Source organism: Ictalurus furcatus, chromosome 17 (assembly GCF_023375685.1).
Source record: "Ictalurus furcatus strain D&B chromosome 17, Billie_1.0, whole genome shotgun sequence".
NCBI classification, from domain to species: domain Eukaryota; kingdom Metazoa; phylum Chordata; class Actinopteri; order Siluriformes; family Ictaluridae; genus Ictalurus; species Ictalurus furcatus.
Window position 1 is genome coordinate 11,030,594 of NC_071271.1, and position 20,960 is coordinate 11,051,553.

Consider the following 20,960-nt stretch of genomic DNA (forward strand, 5'->3'; position numbering starts at 1 on the left):
TAATATAAGCTTTGACTTTCACAATGCCAAGTTTAACTGTCCCAATTCACCTGATATCCCAATATACCTGAATTCACCCTGGCTTTGTGCAAAGAGTATAAATGTGTATTTCAATTTTTATGACTTTTTATAGTACTCCACATGGCACCATATGATATGTGCAATAAGGTGGAACAGCGAATAGGAAAAAAAAAAAAAAGAGAGAAGGTCCTGGCTGTAGCCTGCAGAACGGGGCGGGGCTACATGTGTCGCTCTGCCCATAAGAGTTAAGGGTTAGGCGTGACGTCATTATATTGCTATTAACCAATGAGACAAGTTGTGGGCGGAGCGATACATGTAGCCCCGTCAAAAGTGCGGCCCCGCCCGGTTCTGCCGGCTACAGCCAGGACCTTCTCGATACACTTGGAGTAACGAGCTGAACCGGTAAACCGGCAGCATTGTACCCGTGTGCTTCTCCAGTGCACGCGCTTCCGCCACACAGCTACAGTCATACTTAACCATCAGAGTGCAAACCGAGACATGGCTGCGAACCGGGTGGGAAGACGGCATAACAGCAAAGTGCATTCACCCAGCAGAGGTTCGGGTCGGGAATCAGGACTGAGTGTGCAAAAGAGACAAGCCCGAGTTACAGTGAAATATAACAGAAAGGAGCTGCAGAGGCGTCTGGATGTGGAGAAGTGGATAGACACGGGGCTAGACGAGCTCTACTTGGGAAGGGTGAGTACTGCGTGGGGGACAATTAAGCTCAAGCCATTTTCATTTAATTGCCATTTTTTTATTATGTCTCTGTAAAATATTTAATATTAAGCTAATGCGGATTTGAACCTGTGATTGAACTCATGAGCAAGTTCCAAGAAGGATGGTGACCTGTCAGGAACTTGAATCATTACTGAACTGTAATTTCACAGATATGCTTTACTCCCTACATCTATAGTGTATGTCTCATATGAGAACTTATCAAACCACATCGTGTGTGTGTGGGGGAGTGTGGCGTAGAACTCCCACTATAATAATGATCCACGTGGAAATGAATCTAGCCGTCTATAATATTATAATAAAATGGTGCGTGTTACACAATATGAAGTGGATTATTTATCCATCCGCTATGCTTGAGGGCTTGTGGCATGTTTGATCAAGTACGAAATGATTTGCTCTTTTAGGATATGTCAATTCTGAAACACAGGAAGGACCTGAATCCTATAATTTATTGTTTATGTAATGCAAAGTGTACAAATTAGCTTTCACATTCAGCCTGAGTTTGTAAGCTCAGTGACGAGAACCTTTGGTGTTGGTTTGATTTAGTTGATAATATAAAAGTTGATAATGCAGCTGGACAGGCTGTTTATAGTGGCTTGATTTGAAGAATGCTTATATATTTATATAATTAGTTATGTTTAAAAAATTGGACAACACTGGACAGTTTCCAAGTGTCCATCCTTACTCCAGTGATAAATACTTACTACATATAAACAGCAAATGCATTACAGTCACCAATGAAGTGTAGTGTAGTTTTAACTAAAGATCGAGAGCCTGACATAAACCTATAGAACATAAGAAAGGTGAAGCACAGTAGTTACTACTGGAAATGTGGACTGACTGCATAGTAATGCTATGAATGTTTTGGCATCACAGAATATAAAATGTCTGCTCACATTTGCAATACTCTCAGTACTGTAAATCTGTCTACTAGCAGTACTTTATCACCTGTTAAAGTGGATTTCGTGTAAATGGATGTTCCTGATATGATACAGTCATTGAACTTATTTCTCGCTATCGAAGTACAGTGTGTAGATTCAGCTCTAAGTTTTAGTTGAGTTTACATTACCAAAGAGAAATGAAGGCAATATAGTAGCTGAAGAACACAGGACATTAAAATGCAGATAGTTACACATGTTCATAGGTACACATAGTGTAAAGAGCTCAGTGCCCAGGAAAGACAAAGTATACCAAAAGTGCAGGTGTTTACATTCAGTGTGTAGGATGTGAGTTACTGGGTTTAATGTGAGCTCAAAGAACATTTACAAAAACAATCAGTGCAAACTCAAGTGGTGTTTTGTATGGAAAGGGTAATTGTGGGTAATTATTTGTATAAGATTCCCATTCTTAAAGTATCATGTGTAATTAACCCCCCTCAGTTTATTAAGGATCGAATAAAAACACAAAAGAGCACATGTGTACCCCCTACAAGCACGGCATTTATCCTGGCAATTTCAATCAAATTGTTGGAACAAAACAATAATGGCCTTGGAGCCACACCTGCTCTGTAGCGACCTTAATACAGATTCATGTTCACTAAACAGATGCCTTTGACATAACAGCATGAAGGTAATCTGATAGTTGCTATGCACTGTACAGTTAGTTGCAAAAACTGATGTCATAGAACCCAGGTGAAAAAACTTGCCACAACACAATCATGCCTAAAGGACCATAGCTGTTGGTCTGCAATGCTAAAGAACAAACAGAGGCTGTAATCAGACTCCCGTTTGCAACCCCCTTCATTTCCGGAAAGACCATAACCTCAACACTACTGGAGCTGGATAGCCTGGTCTCAATGCTAATGATTCTGGGATTGATTGATCTGTATCTCCTGGGGTGTTCCTCGTGAGTAAAGTGTTGGGGGCTGGGGATGTAAAGTGTCCCATATGTCAGTGTAGCACACAAAGAAAGCCTTGGTGAATCAGCATCCCCCCTCTGTCCCGCTACACCACTACCCCTAAGCTTAAATACTGAGCATCACTTGCTCCATTAATTAGAGCCATTAGACTTCTGCTGCTCCATTGAGAGACTCATTGAGAGTCCAGATTAACAGGCCAGATTGTTATGTTAGGCTTAATCCCACAATACACAAGATATACTGAGAACAATGATGAGAGCTCCAGCTGTCGTACATGTTAATAAAAGTTTTAAAAGATGTGAGGATTTAACACCGAGCCAAACAAGCATCTTGATTGGAGATTAAGATTTTTTCTTTATTGTTTTTTTGAAAGCAATGAATTTTGATTCAAATAGGTTTGAATTGGCTTTGATCAACTGGAAATATAGATTTTATTGACTGGTAAAATCTGACTAGTCAGTGAAAATATATTTTTACACAGTAATAACTGAGAAATGCAGCAGACGTGGTGCCAACTAGCCACCTAAATACTGAACTATTGAATACTGACCTTTTATTGAGTTTTTATGTACTATATTGGAGTAAAGCATGTGCCCTGTCTGTTGTTTTTGATAAATAATGACCTCTGTCTGGCCAGATGTCTGACTGGTTGAACCAAATGGTTCAGCCAGTCCCATGGGTATATGACGTGAAAATGGCTTTTTTAAAGCATGTTGCCCTTTGTGCTGAGCAACAGTAATAAAGTGCTCTGTGCTCATGGTGAGGGCGAGACATCAAATACAAGCAAGTGAATACAGACATTAAATGTAGGATATAGACAGTGAGAGAGAGGAAATATCTCATTCAGCTCACTGTTAAAATATTCAAACACTGGCTCCACACTGGCTACAAAATCTGGCATGTGGGAGACTATAGTGTGATGACCACAGAGTAGGTCAAAGCACATATAGTATATAGCATGAATATGAATATAGTGATTTATCACATGTATATGATGTCTTTTCAAAGGCATGATGTATTACTAAAAATGCTTGGGATTTGAGTCACAGTTATAAGACAGATGATGAGATGATGACAGCTGATGATGTTTAAAGGACTTGACATATCTCTCTGATGATATTTCTTGACTCTGTATCACCAGTTAGTCCTAGTGTAACATATTGTATGTGAGTAATATTACGCTACTAAATTTGCTTAAGTCCTATGCAAATGCATGAATTTGTACAGGAAAAGCACAACTAGTTTCATAAGCAGAATATTTTTTGCAGGTACACAGCTATTTTCAAATGATACTAGAAACTAGAAAAAAGCTGGAGCTCTCAAACTTGGAGAAGAAAGGAAAAAATTTAACCCAGTAAAACATGTCACTGGCCTGGAATTAATGACTAAATGATGCCCTGGAGGGTCTGTTATAGACGCAGTACTAATGCTTGCAGAAAGTGCCACTGCTTATTCCCTTCACAAGATGTGCAGTAAGCCACACAGGCCTGGACTGGTATATATGGTCATTTACACAAATTAAGACTAATATTTTGAAGTCACATAATAGGATTTCAATTTCAAGATCATTTTATTTTAGCTCTGTTTTTCAGGTTACATTTGAAATTCAACGTAGTTTTAGCTCATTATTAGTATAGTGGATTCTGCTAGTTTTTATATATACAGTATACGTATTTTATTTCATTTGAGTCTTTTCATATGAGTATATCTTTTACTTTTAGTTTTAGTTTTGGTTGTAGTTTTAGTCATTTCCTTTCCCTTGACAGACCCTGTCCAGGTGCACCTTTTCGGTTGCTGGGTTTTGCCCTTTGATTTCTGAGAAGAAGTGTGTGATGTTATTAGAAAACAACACATTTTTTCTGCAAAAGCTTTACATTCAAAATATTCCAACAGAGCATACAGTGTCTTCCCTCCAGCTGTCATTTTTCACACGGAGGTAGAGCTAGAAAATGCAAATTCATTTATGATTTTCAAACTTTTTGTTTAGATTTCTAGTTCTTAGTTTTAGTTATGAAAGTTTAGAGTATTATTATATTTCAGTTTGTTTGTTTATATTTCAACTGTAATATCCTTTCTTGATACGGAAATATACTAATGCCCAAAGCTTAGTTCTCTTTCTCTAGGTCACTTTTATGTGACTTAGATGACATACACTGTACACAATATGTAATGTTGTGAGAAAAAGTTTGAACCCATTGGAAGCATGACAAAATTTGTGTAGACGTGGCCATAAATTCTTTACAGAGCATTTTCAGTAGCATTTAGAGTTAAAAGAAAGGTCACCAACGCCCCAGTAGGGGATTCTGCTTGGATCTTTCTCTGACTGACCTTTCAGTGGTGACATTAGTTTCAAAATAGTTTAAGTAGTCTCTCAGCATCCTATGGCTCTCAGTAACCTTATTATAAACCTGAGAGGTGGCCCATAATGCATGAGAACTTACTTAGATAACCTTTGCTTGATAACAAATCAAGAAACTACCAAACAAAAACATTAGTATACAGCCCCAGTTCCAAAAAAGTTGGGACGCTGTGTAAAATGTAAATAAAAACAGAATGCAATGATTTGCAAATCTCATAAACCCATATGTTATTCACAATACAACATAGAAAACATATCAAATGTTTAAACTGAGTAAATGTACCATTTTAAGAAAAAAATGAGGTCATTTTGAATTTGATGGCCGCAACACATCTCAAAAAAGTTGGGACGAGGCAACAAAAGGCTGGAAAAGTAAGTGTTGCTAAAAATAAACAGCTGGAGGAACATTTTGCAACCAATTAGGTTAATTGGCAATGGGTCTGTAACATGATTGGGTATAAAAAGAGTATCTTAGAGAGGCAGAGTCTCTCAGAAGTAAACATAGGATGGAATCTGGATGGAAGCATATGTTGCTCTAAAACCTGCATATACTAGCATCCAAAGAGCAAATCATTGATTTGCTAGCTATAACAGATCTAAAATGCTTAGTGTAATAGAGAAATAGCATGATGATTTCAAACGATGATTAGACTGAATCATATTTATCATGAGATTAATCATATGTCATGAGATTAATCATATGTCATGAGATTAATCATATAATCACACAATCATATACTTGTGTGTATGCACAAGTATCCTAATGACTCCTCATTTTAGTGATTAATAGATAATTGTACATTCCTACAGTTTCAGTAGCGTAAAATAAAATTAACATAATTTCAGGTAGTGACTTCATGGAAAGTGTCACTTCGGGCTGGGCAATATACGTAATATTGAGCTCATGAAAAATTATGTCACAATACGCTGTTCTGAATAGAGGTCGACCGATTGATCGGTTTTGTTGATTAATAGACACTGTTAATGTTACGCCACGGCCAGCAGAGGGCACTGGCTCGGCTCCGGACGAGTCACGTGACATTGTTTTTGTTCACTCGCTTCGCGATTGAGCGTTTTGTGTTAAGTGACTTTAATTTACCCCAGGTGTCCATGCTTTGAGTTAATGATGTTCTTTATTTAAATGCCTGGGTGACTGAGCACTTCGCTCAGTATTATACCTTGTCTTTGGTTGATCCTCGTTAGGATTGTTTGGATCAGTAGTTGCGGTTGTTTTCCATGCCTCGAATGTTCTCGTTTCCCGGTGAAGACCGCGTTTACTTTAATCCTGAGTTTTGTGTCTAATAAAGACTGTGACCTGCACCCGCCTCCAGTCCCGTTTCGTAACAGAATACTGAGCCCAAAATACGGAAGCAGCAGGTAGCCATGAGTGCCGCCGAAGAGGCCAGGATTTGGGCGCTTTACCGTTCGTCCCTGGAGATGAGCAAACAGCTAGAAGAGGAAATTGCTCGGTGCAAAGCCGAGCTCCGTGCCGCGTCGTCCCTCGCGCCATCTACCCCGTCCCCGCCGCCAAAGAGCGACGCCGTGCAACGCAGCCAGCATAATGATCTCAGCATCTGGGGCTTCCCACGGCAGGGGAACTGTACAGCGCCACGCAGCCAGCAAAGTGACCTGAGCATCTGGGGCTTCCCACTGCAGGGGAGGTACACCATGCTGCGCAGTCCTGAGGTGAAGGCTGGCCCAGAAATTTTTTTGGGGGGGGGTGCAACGAAGACAGCAGAGCTCCAGCCTGAGGCCTACGGGGAGGTCTTAGCTGTGGCGCTCCTACCTGAGGTCAACATGGCGACCTCAGAGCGACAGCTTAAGGCAGCCGAGGAGGCCGTCCCGCTGCCCTGCACGGCCGAGGAGGCCGTCCCGCTGCCCTGCACGGCCGAGGAGGCCGTCCCGCTGCCCTGCACGGCCGAGGAGGCCGTCCCGCTGCCCTGCACGGCCGAGGAGGCCGTCCCGCTGCCCTGCCTGGCCGAGGATGCCGCCCAGCCCGCCAGTCCTGCTGGGGACGCCGCCCAGCCCGCCAGTGCCGCTGGGGGGTGGCGCCCTGTGTTCCAGAGCCACCGGGGGGCGGTGCCCTGCGTTCCAGAGCCGGCACCCAGCGTTCCAGAGCTGTCGGGGGGCGGTGCCCAGCGTTCCAGAGCTGCCGGGGGGCGGCGCCCAGTGTTCCACTTCCGGCTTTCAACCCCGGTGGGGGTGTTGCTCTGCCCCCCTCTGCTGCCCGGCGGAGGCTGCCTCGCTTTCCGTGGCAGCGAAAGACAGCTTGCACAGGGGCCCGGGACCCCCGTTGGAGGGGGGTTCTGTTACGCCACGGCCAGCAGAGGGCACTGGCTTGGCTCCGGATGAATCACGTGACATTTTGTTCACTCGCTTCCTGATTGAGCATTTTGTGTTAAATGACTTTAATTTGCCCCAGGTGTCCATGCTTTGAGTTAATGATGTTCTTTATTTAAGTGCCTGGGTGACTGAGCACTTCGCTCAATATTATACCGTGTCTTTGGTTGATCCTTGTTAGGATTGTTTGGATCAGTAGTTGCGGTTGTTTTCCATGCCTCGAATGTTCTCGTTTCCCGGTGAAGACCGCGTTTACTTTAATCCTGAGTTTTGTGTCTAATAAAGACTGTGACCTGCACCTGCATCCGCCTCCAGTCCCGTTTCGTAACAGATTGCTGGAACTATCGTTATCTGCAAAAATTCACGCTGATAGTTTTTCCTGGTTTTGTCCTTTGCGTTAGCGGCTGAGAAGTGTCTGCTGTCGTTATTCAGTACGAGAGCAGCCTCTAGAAATAAAAACTACCACTGATCAATTTTGTTGTTATTTGAAGTGTTTTTCGATTCATTTTGGGTGTCTTTTATTTGTTGTTTGGAGTGTTACTTTTTGGTCCAGTTTGGATGCATATATTTTATTTACTTTAATATTTATTATTATTTAATATATCAATATTTTGCGTGTATAATTTAAGTACAGTACATTTTCATGGTACAGTCACTACTGTTTTATTTTTGTAATAAAGTTTTATTTTTCATTCATTATCGGTTTTAAAAACTAGGCCTATTGGTTGATTAATCTGTTATTGGCAGGTACTGCCCAACTTAGTTAACGGTAAAATCCGCTATCGGGCAACCTCTAGCTCCGAGATACTGCAGGTATCGTAAGCTCTTCTAACTTCTTTGAAAATATCAGTTGTCAGCTCTGATGAGAAGCAGCTGATTTCATGTTATAATTTTGTACTAAACCTTTAAAATTGTTACATGTATTTTTTTAATTATAATTAAAAATTAATTTTAATTATTTGACTGTATTAATTTGGCCCTGCGATGGATTGGCACCCTGTCCAGGGTGTACCCCGCCTTGTGCCTGATATTCCCTGGGATAGGCTCCAGGTTTCCCCGTGACACGGAAGGAAGGATGAGTGGTATAAGATGGATGGATGGATGGATATATTAATTTGATCCTTTTCAGTTTAAAGTCATTTATATTTGTAGACATTGTAAATGTAAAAGTTTAGTTTGTTAGCAAGCGCATATATATACAGATTTTTATATATAGTGATACATATTGTGTATTTTAGAAATGTCTTCACATATCATGATATGATATTTTTGTTATATCGCCCACCCCAGGTATCACTCATTAATCTTTAAATTTCCAGTTTCACAAAATTTTGTTTTGGCATCAAGCAGTGCATAGGGTGCTATTTTTCTCCTCAGTACCAAGGGTTTTGGTTGGAAAAGTGCTCACTCGTGTGATGTAAATAGTCTGACCCACTGGGTTATACTTGGCTGGAAACTGTTTGTTCTTGCTATATTCCTGGGAGCAAGGGAAAAGAGATGCAGGTTTGACATGCATGAATGATTTGCCGAAATGGAAATCATACTTAGCCTACTTCAGAGTTGAGCAATCCTGGAGCAGTCACTATAGGAGTGAGCTTTAAAACCAAACAGAGGTGTGCACAGTCACAAGAACACGTGCATTCAACTGAAATGCAGGACAAACAATCTAATCTGTTATTATCGTGTATAAACTAACCAACCTTGAAATCGGTCAGTCTCTCTGTTGATCTTTCAGCAAATCATGCAATATTTACAGCTTAGAAAACTGCTCCATGTGTGCCTTCAAGAAGGGTGGAGTATGCATATCTCTATTTGCCTTACGGAGATTTAATAAAGTTGTGGTACAGCTGTGGGATTGAACAGTAGGATAATGGTGTTCTGCAGGCTCAGTCACTGTATTTTGAGACTTGTGCCCTGCTTACGTAACTGTCCTCATAAGGCTAACCTTCCTTGACAGCTTTAGAAGGCATGCATGGCTCTGATGTGATGGGCAGTAAAAGGACATTACTTTTTTAATACACGTCATTGAGAGTGACTTACAAATTAGTGAATACACCATACATGAAGGCACAGTAATGAGGCCATTTAGTTTAATTTATAGTATACATTTAGGATATAAACATTTATTCTGTTTTATTTATTTATTCTGAGACCTATGTTATCTTGAGCATACTGTATGCACTATTTACAAAGACAATATAAAGGCAATATAAAGATAGTCTTTCCAAACATGCTACTCCACGTTCGTTCTTGCATCAAATCTAATCCAATTATTAGAAATAATCTACTAGCAATTGCTAATATTAATTATTTCATCCAGTTAAATATTTAAGTATTTAAATTAATTTCCCTGCCGATGTACACTTTACATTGACCGTACCTCTACATGAGAATATGAATAGAATATAACTAAAATTGTGTTTAGTTGAGGTTTTAAAACAGAAAACATTAAAACAGTAAACAGTTTCCTGTTTCAGTGGATGAGACAGAGTGATGATAAAGAAAAATGCCACTCACACTGACCCTGTGGCAACAGGAAACTACTGCGTGATGTTGGAGTGTCACTGTGAATCTTTGTCTCTCACTGCAGGAAGAGCACATGCCAGAGGAGGTGAATATTGATGAGCTTTTGGACCTGCAGAGTGATGAGGAGAGGACCAAAAGGCTCCAGGTACAACTTTGTTCAACTGACATTACTGATTGAAAAACCTAATTGAAAAATTCACCTAATCCGTCAGTTTTAATTCTTTAATTCTTTTTTTTTTTTACAGGATATTCTCCATTCCTGTAATACTAACACAGAAGTAAGTAACTGTTTTCTGTGTGATACATTTTCTCATTCTATAAGTCTGGCAGTAACAGACACGCCCTGTTACGACAGTGTGTTGTGGATAACAAAACTGGCCAGTGTTTTTCTGTACAGCGCCACCAGTACACAATATGTCCTACTGTAATCCACTACACACACACACACACACACAAACAAAGATACAAAGTCCAGCAGTAAATGTTGATCTAAAACGTTGATGACGTTTATATATCAAATTTTCCCACAAGTTACTCTGGTTTGACAGCTCATTATAAATCCTGTTGCTATTTGTCTCAAAGACAGCAGGGGGCACTAAAGATTATTCAGAAAGCATAAACTATTCGTTTGTTTATATACTGCAGTATGTTCTGTTGCGTGTATTTCCCTTTTTTTGCATTCAAAAATTATAATTTTGTCTGTGTATAATGGATCATTTGACATTCTAGAATTTTAGTCAAACCCCAATTTCTTTTTGCTGACATTTTTGGATGTTTGGCAGAATTCAGCCACCGCAATATCCAATGGTGATTTCCCAGATCATATCATATATTTTCTTAGACCAGTTCCATTTCTGGTTCAGACTGTGGTCCTGTCACTGCTTCATTGAGTGCAGAAGGAAGTCATGAAATAATTACCATAATCATATCCTGCAGTTTATGGATAAACTTATGTTGAACTTAAAGTTGAAGTTTATCCAGCTGGAATAGGGGTGTTTTTGCAGCATTAGCTCATGACCATAGATTTTGGTGGGGAAAGACATTAATAATTACATAGCCTTAAACTACATTAAGGAGAGAGGTTATCACACTTGATTTATGCTTTAGGCTACTGACTATTGCAGTTAGAGTAACCCTGAGTAATAGGCAGTTGAGAGTCGACAACATACAGTCATCAAGATTACAGTCTAGCAGTTCATTTCGAGTGCTTTTAGCTGTACCCTTTTTCAACTGGGCTTGATACAGCAAGCTTGTTTCCCATCACAGTGTATGAGGTGCACACAGAAGACGTAATATCCTGAACCAGGGTTGCCAGGTTTTACCAGCATTTCAGCACAACTATCCCAAAAACCACACTGAAAATTCAGACATTGGAAAAGGGACACAACATTTTGTTCTTTATTTTCCCCTTAGTTTTTGTATGAGAAAAGAGGGTCACCATGGTGCACAAACATTTCTTCTAATGTATTATCCACAAAGCTCCCCTTTCCCAATCATTCCAACATAACTTACAATAAAAATGGTTCTGTACATCATAGACACACTGTATGCACTTACATTTAGCTTTTGTTTGGCTTTGGAAATGTATTCAATTTAATTATTATTATTTGCTATAAAATAAACAATTTTGGTGGCCACAGAGTATTTTTAAACTACCCAAATTTGGCGTAAAAAATGCCTCTAGATTTTAACTGATGTTAATAGATTGAGCATGGGGGCACCGTGATTTCTACCCCAATGGGCCTCTATTAGCACCTGTGGCAGTTCCCATTTTTGACCATGATGGAACTAAATGAGGCAGTGAAACCACTGCTACAAAGGCTAGTAAAGCAGTGTAACATTGGCTTGTATCTGTCAAATAGCAACCTAAAAAAAATCATTCCTCACTTAAAAGAGTGTAATTAATACTTTCTGCTGATAGGTAAAACAAAAGTAGTGCCTACATGATTATTGCCGACTGAGTCAGAAAACATGTCACGTCCTTAAACTGTTTCCTAGCATTACATTGTGTTTCGCTCTTTTTTTTTTCTTTCATCTCAGGTATTTTTTTTCATCTCAGGTATTTATTAAGGAGCTGGTCCTGAAGCTTCATGGGCTGCAGAAACAGGAAGACCTCCACAATGACGGCATTGAGCATCCTCAGCTCCACATCTTCCCCGATCGCCAAAACTCTGCCAATTCTGAAATACTTTAAGATGCACTGACAGTGCCCCCTGCTTGTATGGACAGACCATTTCCTGTTTAACCCAACCACTGAAACACTGCTGTTTAGTTTTAGTGTTGTAATTTTAACCGAGACCTCAACTGAAATGCATGATCATCCAGAAGGATCTAATTCAGCACTCAAACAGACACAAAACAGACACACGCATCTATTTATTGACTTTTAAGATGACAATTAATGCCTGGTTGTATAAACCAAATTTCACAAGTAAATAAGAATGAGATTTTTTTTTTCATGAGCAGTTTTCAGCTTTTTTCTAGTAAATGTTGAAGGTTTAAGTGGTTTGTACACACTTTCTTCATGTGGTCCCTGTATGAGTTGTGAGACTTTTCCGCTTCTTGTGGTAACCACTAGTTTCTATGCCATGTGGGACCTTTGGTTTTGTAGAATCAAACTATATCATATGAGACCTTGGAACTCTAGGTGTCTTATTTTGAATGCATAAATGAGTTATAAATATATATAATTTATAAAAGTTAATTACATGCAAATTAATATAAGTATGTGAGAAGGTTTCATACAAAAATATCAACTAATTAATGTTTGACCTTATTGGTAGTCAAAACTTTATGGCTCAACATTTTAAAATGATAGAAATGTTACATAGACCCTTATCATTCCAAGCTCTTGAATGGCTCTTGTCATAATGTAATGTAATTTTCATAATGTAATGTTTTAAGTTGTACAATCCATAAGCATATCCTGTGTTGAAGTGACTCTGTGCTCACCTGAGATTTTGACTCAAAAGGGAACTGTAGGTGCTGGTTCGATCATGGTGATTTTACTGTGCAAGACCAAAGATTTTTATTTAATATGTTTCATTTTAATGTGTATTTAAAGTCTTTATGACTACTTTGTTTGTTCTGATTGTTTTATTATTATTATTACTATTTCATTCCCCTTCAGTAGCCTATCACAGGAACACTGGGAACGAAGCAGATTATGAGGCATTTAGAGTAACCAGTCCACCTTCCAACCTGTTTTTTCGGAGGGAGGAAACCGGAGACCCCAGAGGAAAGCCATTTGAAGGAGAGAACATGTGAACTTTCACACAGGCAATCAACTGGAGCTGTGAGCCGTTATTATTAATATTATTTTGTCAAGAAGAGGCAAAGGAAATCATACCGTTTCCATCCATCCATTTTCTATACCGCTTATCCTACTGGGTCACGGGGAACCTGGAGCCTATCCTAGGGAGCATCGGGCGCAAGGCAGGGCACACCCTGGACAGGGTTTATACCGTTTCATTAAATGGAATATGATTTACATGCATTTTAAACTGATCAATATCAGTGTTACATTTTAATTCACATAAACATGTACAATACATCTGGATTTTTACTTATATATTTACACAAAGCTCTGATGAAGGCTTGGTTTCTTAATGAAGTCATGAGGTATTAATTTATTGGCTGCTGCTACTTCTACATAAAAAGCTGCTTGAGATCACACTTATATCAACATATATTCACTCACTGTCCACTTTATTATGTACACCTGTTCATTCATACAGTTATCTAATCATCCAATCATGTAGCAGTAGAACCATGCATAAAATCATGCTTCAGTTAATGTTCACATCAAACATCAGAATGAGGAACAAATGTGATTATTGGGGGGAAAAAACATTGCCTGGTCTTTTTAACAACCTTCAATCTTTTTAACTTTAGCCTCAAATTCCTGTTCTTGGCTAACAGGAGAGGAACCCAATATTGTCTACAGCATGCTTTGCATTCTGAACTGCTCACCATGGTTGTAAAGAGTAATTATTTGAGTTACTATAGCCGTCCTGTCAGCTCGAACCTGTCTGGCGATTCTGCTTTGAGCTCTCTCTGTTGTGTGTGAAAATCTCAGGAGATCAGCAGGTTCTGAAATAATCATACTAGCCTGTCTAGCACCAACAGCCATGTCATGTTAAGTCACTGATGTCACATTTCCCTCCTATGTTTGATGTGTAGATTAACTAAAGTTCTTGATTGCACAAATATTTAATTACTAATTGATGAGACCAGCTTTTGGTTTTCGGAATAAAATTACACGTGAGATTTGTCTTTGTTATTTTATGTTTTAGGATCATAGCATTACTCAAATCTGTTTTGCTGTAACATCCTCAGGATTCTACTTACTTTATTAGTCTCTTTAAAAGGTTCATTTTAGATAATGTAAATTTGTTATGTGTGTACTTGTTAAAACTGTCAGACGTTTCTGTTTTAAATAAAAGAGTTTAAATATCAGTTTATGATTTGTAGAATGTCTACGAATCCTCTAAGAAAAAATGCTTTGAATATATGAATCGTTTTTGACAGTCTTCTTTGATACTTTCTTTATGGCAAATCATTATATCAGTGAGATTTTACAAAAATGGTCGTTTGAAACACTTATGCTATTTATATAAAGGCATGCACTTGTTATTAAGATATGGCTTATAATAATACAAATAATAACACAGCTCTTACTGTCCTACAGTTTCTTAGTGAATCAGCAGAGGGCACCAAAGGTACAAAATCTCTCTTAAGAAATTAGATGTCCCACATATTTATTGTATTACACACATTATGGAACATGTTTGACTTCATGAAGTTTTGTTTCACCCCTTCTGATCACCAGGGGCTGAGACTGTTACCTGGATACCTTCTTGTGGTAGCAACCTTGCTACTAAGTGGGCAGCACTGTACTGTACACCTTTTTTCTACATGATTGGCATCACCGTTAACAAGTAGTGAGCGTGCTGTTATCTCTGAGCACCTTCCCAGTCGGGTCTAAGGTGGGAAGATTCCGCATTGCTAGTCATAGAATCAGTTACATATACAGTGGCTTTGGAAAGTATTCAGACTCCTTCAGTGTATGCATTATCGTGTTATACATTTAATTTGAAAGGGATTAAATAGACTTTTTTGGCCATCAGTCTGCACAAAATAAACAAAATACCCATACTGAAATGATTTAAGATAAGTATCCAGACCCTTTATTCAGAACTTTGTAGAAGCATGAAGTCTTCTTGGATAAGTCTCTACAAGCTTTGCACATGTGGATTTGGGCCGTTTCTCCCATTCTTCCCGGCAAATCCTCTCAAGCGCAATCACATTGGATCGAGAGCATCTGCGAACTGCTGCCTTCAGGGCTCTCCACAGATGTTCTATGGGCTTCAAATCTGGGTTTGCTGAGAAATTCAACAAACAATAACCCAAGCGTAGGATCAACCCAGGGACCCTGGACCATTGAGACAGCAATGTTACCCTCTGTGTCATCGGTATTTCTATTACACTAAGGTTTAATCTAGAACCCTTCAAGTACAATTTAAAGTAACATTTAAAACGAAATCATGTTAGGAGGCTAACTATCCTGGAGGTTAACTGGAAGTTAAAAGTGGACCCTGAAAGAACCAATTTGTAGTACGGGTTCATTTACACAACCTGGTTTCTGACAGGTTTCTGGATATTTTGAACCATTGCAAAGCAAAATTATTTATATTATTTAATATTATTTATCTGTGTAAAAATTCACATTCTTAGAGTTCAAATTTGTATTTACCACTGTGAAAGTCATTGTGAGACTATTAAGCCATTATCATGAATAAGCCCAAGCTTATAATTAAAACTATATATTCTGCTAAATCTTTCAAACAGAAAGCTATATTAATTCATATGAGGTCATGAATAAAAATAGCTCCCTGACATCCAGAGCACTGGATCTATAGATCTGTGGATCGAATACACCAATGTGTCTTACTGTGGAAAAACAAACAAAAGACCTCCTGTAAAGAAAGTGCAGGTGCACCCAGTGACCCTGGCTTTTAACCCACCTCCCAATCATGCTGTAGGCCAGTGGCTCATGTCAGGCCTATGTTGCCAGTGGGACAGTGGGAAAGCACCTTCAGACACAGGAGGCTTGCTTTGGGGACAATCGTCAACAAACATTTGGGCAAACAAAAGGGGTCTGAAACAGGCCAGAGGACTCCGAAACAATCTCCAGCTTTGCCTCCATTCAACTCTACTTCCCTCCACTGTATTACATTTAGGTTGGTAAGTCATCTTTAATGCAAACTTTCCTTATCCATCAAGGCCATTGGTGAGAGACAAAATAAATGTAAATAAACAAAATAAGAAAAACATGAAGCACTTTAAAAAGCAACCATTTGATGTACTTTTCCCTGTATTCCCAGACTAATTAGTATTATCAGACTGCCTAAACTGTCAGCGCCCTGGGGACAGTTGGGGGGGTTGGAGGGAGGGGGATTTGTTGGTTGGTAAGAAGGAAAGGGGATGGCCGGCTTCCTGAGGAAAAAGCATCAGCTTTGCACTGCAGAACAACTCAGGAAGTGACCACAGCCACCCCCAGGCTCCCGTGTCTTTGCTTGGGACAGACACACTCATATAGTTCGTCACTCTGGTATTAACTACCATATACGGTATACTTACATACACTCAGAAAGACACCTACGAGGCTCCAGAATGTTGCAGCTTTGAGACTATTAGACACAAACCACTGTACCAATTGATTAAGGTAAGAGCAAAATGTTGGGAACTTTCTGTTATTACTGTGCTGTCACTGGCTTTCACAACTGACAATGTGAAACTTTGCTCCGTATCTAGCTGAATTAGATTTGTATTAGTCAGTGTGTTGGTAAAATAGAATAGTGTGTATTCAGGCACCAAAACATCAACAAATGACACATGTCAGGAAGGCTTTATATCACAATGATGTTTGTGTACACTGCTATTTTATCTAAAACACTGTCTGGACAGTGATGATCATTTAACAGTAGTTGAGTTAGTTAGGTAGTTAGGTAGTTAGTCTGACTCTATGATGTAAAAGATGGCTCACAAGGTCTGAACACTTGTCCTACATCTACTGAGTCAACTTGCCTTATGATTGGGTGAGTCATAACAGTCTATTTGTAACTATGTAATCTCCACATGTTTACACGAGCATGCTTATTATGATGATGCATATGTGCAGATAACGTGGCCTGTGTAGTAATTACAAAAGACATGCACATTTCCACAAATATCATAGTTATACATATAATACTTACAGATATTAGAGCCTGTTTTTTTTTCTCCATAAACTATGCTTGTATGGTGAAGGGTAGTAACAAAAAAGATGTATCTGAATTACATAACAATTAAAAAAAAAAACTGATTACAAAAATCAAATTCTTTGTTCATAATCAGAGGACACTATTAGAAAAAAATAAAATAAAATCAACTTAAGAGTTCTTCGGTTGTCCCTCTGGCTGAACCCTTAAATATTCTATGTAGAGCCCTACAAAAAAGTGTTGAAAAGTGTAGGATACATGAAAATCAATTATATTCGATTATATCTACTGTTTTATGGAATGCTTGATTTTGGAAGGTCAATGAATTATGGTATATTAATTCGCAATTTACTTAAATTGAAATAAAAACTGTATAATAGTTCCTACTATATGACTGAGATGAAGACACGCAATAGGTACATAAATAAAGGATCACAATGCTGCAGTAGTACTTTTAGCTGAAACCTGATGGCTTGCAGTGTTGTTCTAATCAAATGAAATTGTTCTGTCCTCATCATTATTCAATATAGCATGCCTGGTGCATATAAAAATAAAGATGAGACTGTTATCAATGCATGTAAAGAAGCACTTGATTTACCCCGTTCTTTTTGGACATTCCTTAAAACAGTGAAAGATTATTTTACACAGAAGTATAATGAAACCAGTTGCTGTAGATCACAAGTAATGGGGGGAAATTATTAGATTACACTTCTTAAATAATTAATATAATAATCTAAATAATAATATAAAATTACTGATTATATATCTCTAATCATATACAGTTTGTCAGTCATTTACCTAAGACTGCTGAAGACATTACTCTGCAGTGTAGCTGATAACTGAGGAAATTTTGTCACAGGAAGAAGTGTTGTCAGAAATGGTCTGAAAGTAATATATTTATAGCTTTACAATAACAAATGTTTTAACTACCAGAAGATTGTATTGAAAAAAAACCCCACAAATATGAAAGATATATCACTAAGAAAAATCATTGCCAACTTCAAATGCATAATGAGAATTGTGAGGAAGCAGAAGGCTGTGTAATAATATCCCTTTCCTCAAAACCACAAATTAAGTTCTTACTGAGTGACAATTTCCGCAACAATCTTTAAAAATTAGCTATAACCTGCACCCCTGACTACAAAAGGGCAACTCTATGATGTCAAATCAGTGCTCATCCTTCCAGCTATGACAGATGCCCTTAGTGCATCCAGCAGAACCAGGGTGCTACCAGATCTACTCAGCATGAATAAAGGATAACCCTTTTATTCCTGCACTGGTCATCACTTTAGGCCGAACGAGCAGGGTAGCAGAAAACTACTCCATCAGGCCTTGTGCTCTCAGGGCACTTAATATTGCCCTTATTTCATCAAGGGGTGATGGCACGATTAGAGAGCATTTCCTTTGGCTCATTGAAATGATTTTAACTGTCACTGATTGAAGCATCCCCTCTTGTCTCATTCCACAACTGAAATACAGAGTAAGGTCAATTTCATTGTATCTTTCATGTTCATCGGTACACAGAATGGTGCAATATACCATGTGACATAAAGACCTTGGTCGGAATGTCTTAAATCTGACTTTCCTGCCAACATTAGTTCATGATATGGATATGTTATATACATGCCAATGAATGCATGAGAAAAGTCAAATATTGCTTAAACATATTGATGTAAAGAAATCTGCTTTAAGCTTATTGATGGTCAAAACGTATGTCTTAAAATCATGGAATTGTCAGATATTTGTTAGTATATTTTTATGTATATTTTTGAACATATATTTAACTATATTCCGTTTTTATTTGTGTTTTTGTATTGTTTCATATAATTTCTTTAAATTTGAATACAAAACAAAGACCTTGCAGGGGTTAAACAGTCAGTATTTAGGAGCCGATATGACACCTACAACACCTTGAGCTTCAGAGAATAATGTTCCTAGTAAACTATACTTACATACGTGTACGTGTACACAAACACTGGTGGCAGTGTATAACATAAATAGGTCATAATGCAGTAAAACAGCTGTCATGTAAGGTCTAGCATTTTCATTCTCTTAACCCTTTGCCTTGTATGTGTTTTATTCTAACAGTCCAGATACCAAATTCTGGTCTGTAGCCTGTCACTAATGTTTTACCCAAGACTTAGGCCTGCTGTCTCAGTGATCAAATTCCTAAGATGTAAATCAAGTACTATCTAAACACTTGGAGAGTGTGGACAAATCTCAAATTACGAAATAAATCAGCATAAGCAAACAGAAATCTAGCTATGTAAATCAAACACACACCAGCATGCTTTCCCGTTCAGCAAAGTGCTGGAAAATATTTTGAAGCAGCGCCAAGGTGACCTTCACTTCCAGCAAGAGGGAAAGGACACAAGGACCCTCAGTTCACATAACAATGAAAAATCTTATTGTTATGCAGTGTTATTTCCTGAAATAATAGACTCCTCTTTCAGGCGTTTACTGCACAATTCCACATCTTTATCATCTGCTGGACTTAGATATGACACCCGTTGCAGTTCTCTGGTACTCTCTTTTCGGCCCATGACAAGCAACAGGAACAAGTGTGTGATACCCTTGCTCTGTTTCCAACCTGATAGAGGCAGTTTAAAGTCTGTAACTCATTATCAAGTAAGAGACATGGGACAGAGGGACTGCAGTTTATCATGTGCGCTAACCCTGAGTTGGTAAAATTCAAATGGGAATGGCCATTGTAGGGGATCTTGTGACTCTTCATACATGATCTCTTGGATGCAAAGGAATTACTATTTAAGGCACATGGCATATGGCATAGACATCGTTACAGGTTTTCCTTGTGTGAGTTCAGCAAACACAAGTTAATCAGTACATAAACATATAATCTAGGTTTTTCCCTTTAGCGAAACGTTAAAGTTCAAACTGAGGATCAAACACCTACAGGCCACTCAGGCACAAATGAACACTATAAAGGTTGCATTAATACTGTAGGTGTTTAACACTGTTGATTTTGCTCTGTACAAACGAGTTAAGCAATTTTTCCTAGGAAAACATTTGACCTCTGTCTGCTATCAGACCAGAGAAGGCAGCCATTTGAGTCCATCCATTGTTTATAAATCCGTTAGTTGAGCTTTACTCAAGTGTTTACCCTATCACAAAAGGAAAAGTCATTTTCCTCATACTCATATTGGCTGCCATGATTCTAGGGGAAGCGACTGTTTGGAGAAACACACATACTCCTCCACTGTGGTCACAAAACAAAGTCATTTTTTAGACTGATGTGATTGAAATGTAGCTGTTGTGACGCACTGCACAGTAATCTCTATTGTGTTTCGTGACCAGTTGATGCACAGTCTGACTTCCTACGGGCACATGTCCAGACTGACTGTCACATGGCAAAAACAACACCATAAACATTGAAAGATAGTAATAGGTGTGAGGAGTCACAGATTCCAATGAATTACAATCACAATAAGTCCTTGGCTGTAGCAAAAATGCATCGAGGGGTGGTTCAGGCTATGCCAGCATGATCCCTTTCTGCTTTACAGGGATCAAAACAAATGACAGATTATGTCAGATATCGAGTCCTCCTGATATGCAACACGACTGATCAAAAAAAATTATGATCCAGTACAGTTTTAAGATGGGATTAAATTAAAGGGAACAGTCACAGAATAAACAGTAAATTAATTAAACCTGCAGTGAAGCGTTCATACATTAGGGCGAGTTCAGATATACTGTGACATCAGGTGTGGGGCACGGTGGTTAGCACATTTGCCTCGGGGTTGGGGGTTTGAATCAAATTAACTGCCTCTGCACTGTGTGTATGGAGCTTGTGTGTTCTCCCCGTGCTTCAGGGGTTTCCTCCGGGTACTCTGGTTTCCTC

The 20,960-nt window shown here is 38.9% G+C and overlaps 1 protein-coding gene across 2 annotated transcripts; it reads left to right on the top strand.

Annotated features, from left to right (window-relative positions):
* Window positions 1-235: 235 nt before the first annotated feature.
* On the top strand, window positions 236-14,241 carry ppp1r14ab (protein phosphatase 1, regulatory (inhibitor) subunit 14Ab). 2 transcript variants are annotated; one of them, XM_053647741.1, is made up of 4 exons: window positions 236-717; window positions 9,904-9,984; window positions 10,085-10,117; window positions 11,899-14,241. In XM_053647741.1, exons 1-4 carry the CDS (start codon window positions 520-522, stop codon window positions 12,031-12,033), a joined length of 447 nt encoding a protein of 148 aa, XP_053503716.1. In that variant the 5' UTR covers window positions 236-519; the 3' UTR covers window positions 12,034-14,241. The 2 variants fall into 2 exon arrangements, with proteins under 2 accessions (XP_053503716.1, XP_053503715.1); XM_053647740.1 differs by lacking the exon at window positions 11,899-14,241 and having other exon boundaries at window positions 10,085-10,601.
* Window positions 14,242-20,960: the final 6,719 nt, after the last annotated feature.

Excerpts from the sequence above, each read along its gene's own strand:
- ppp1r14ab (XM_053647740.1), top strand. The coding sequence starts at position 520 with ATGGCTGCGAACCGGGTGGGAAGACGGCATAACAGCAAAGTGCATTCA. Across the intron at positions 718-9,903 it reads ACGAGCTCTACTTGGGAAGG|GAAGAGCACATGCCAGAGGA; the intron begins GTGAGTACTGCG and ends CTCTCACTGCAG. Across the intron at positions 9,985-10,084 it reads AGAGGACCAAAAGGCTCCAG|GATATTCTCCATTCCTGTAA; the intron begins GTACAACTTTGT and ends TTTTTTTTACAG.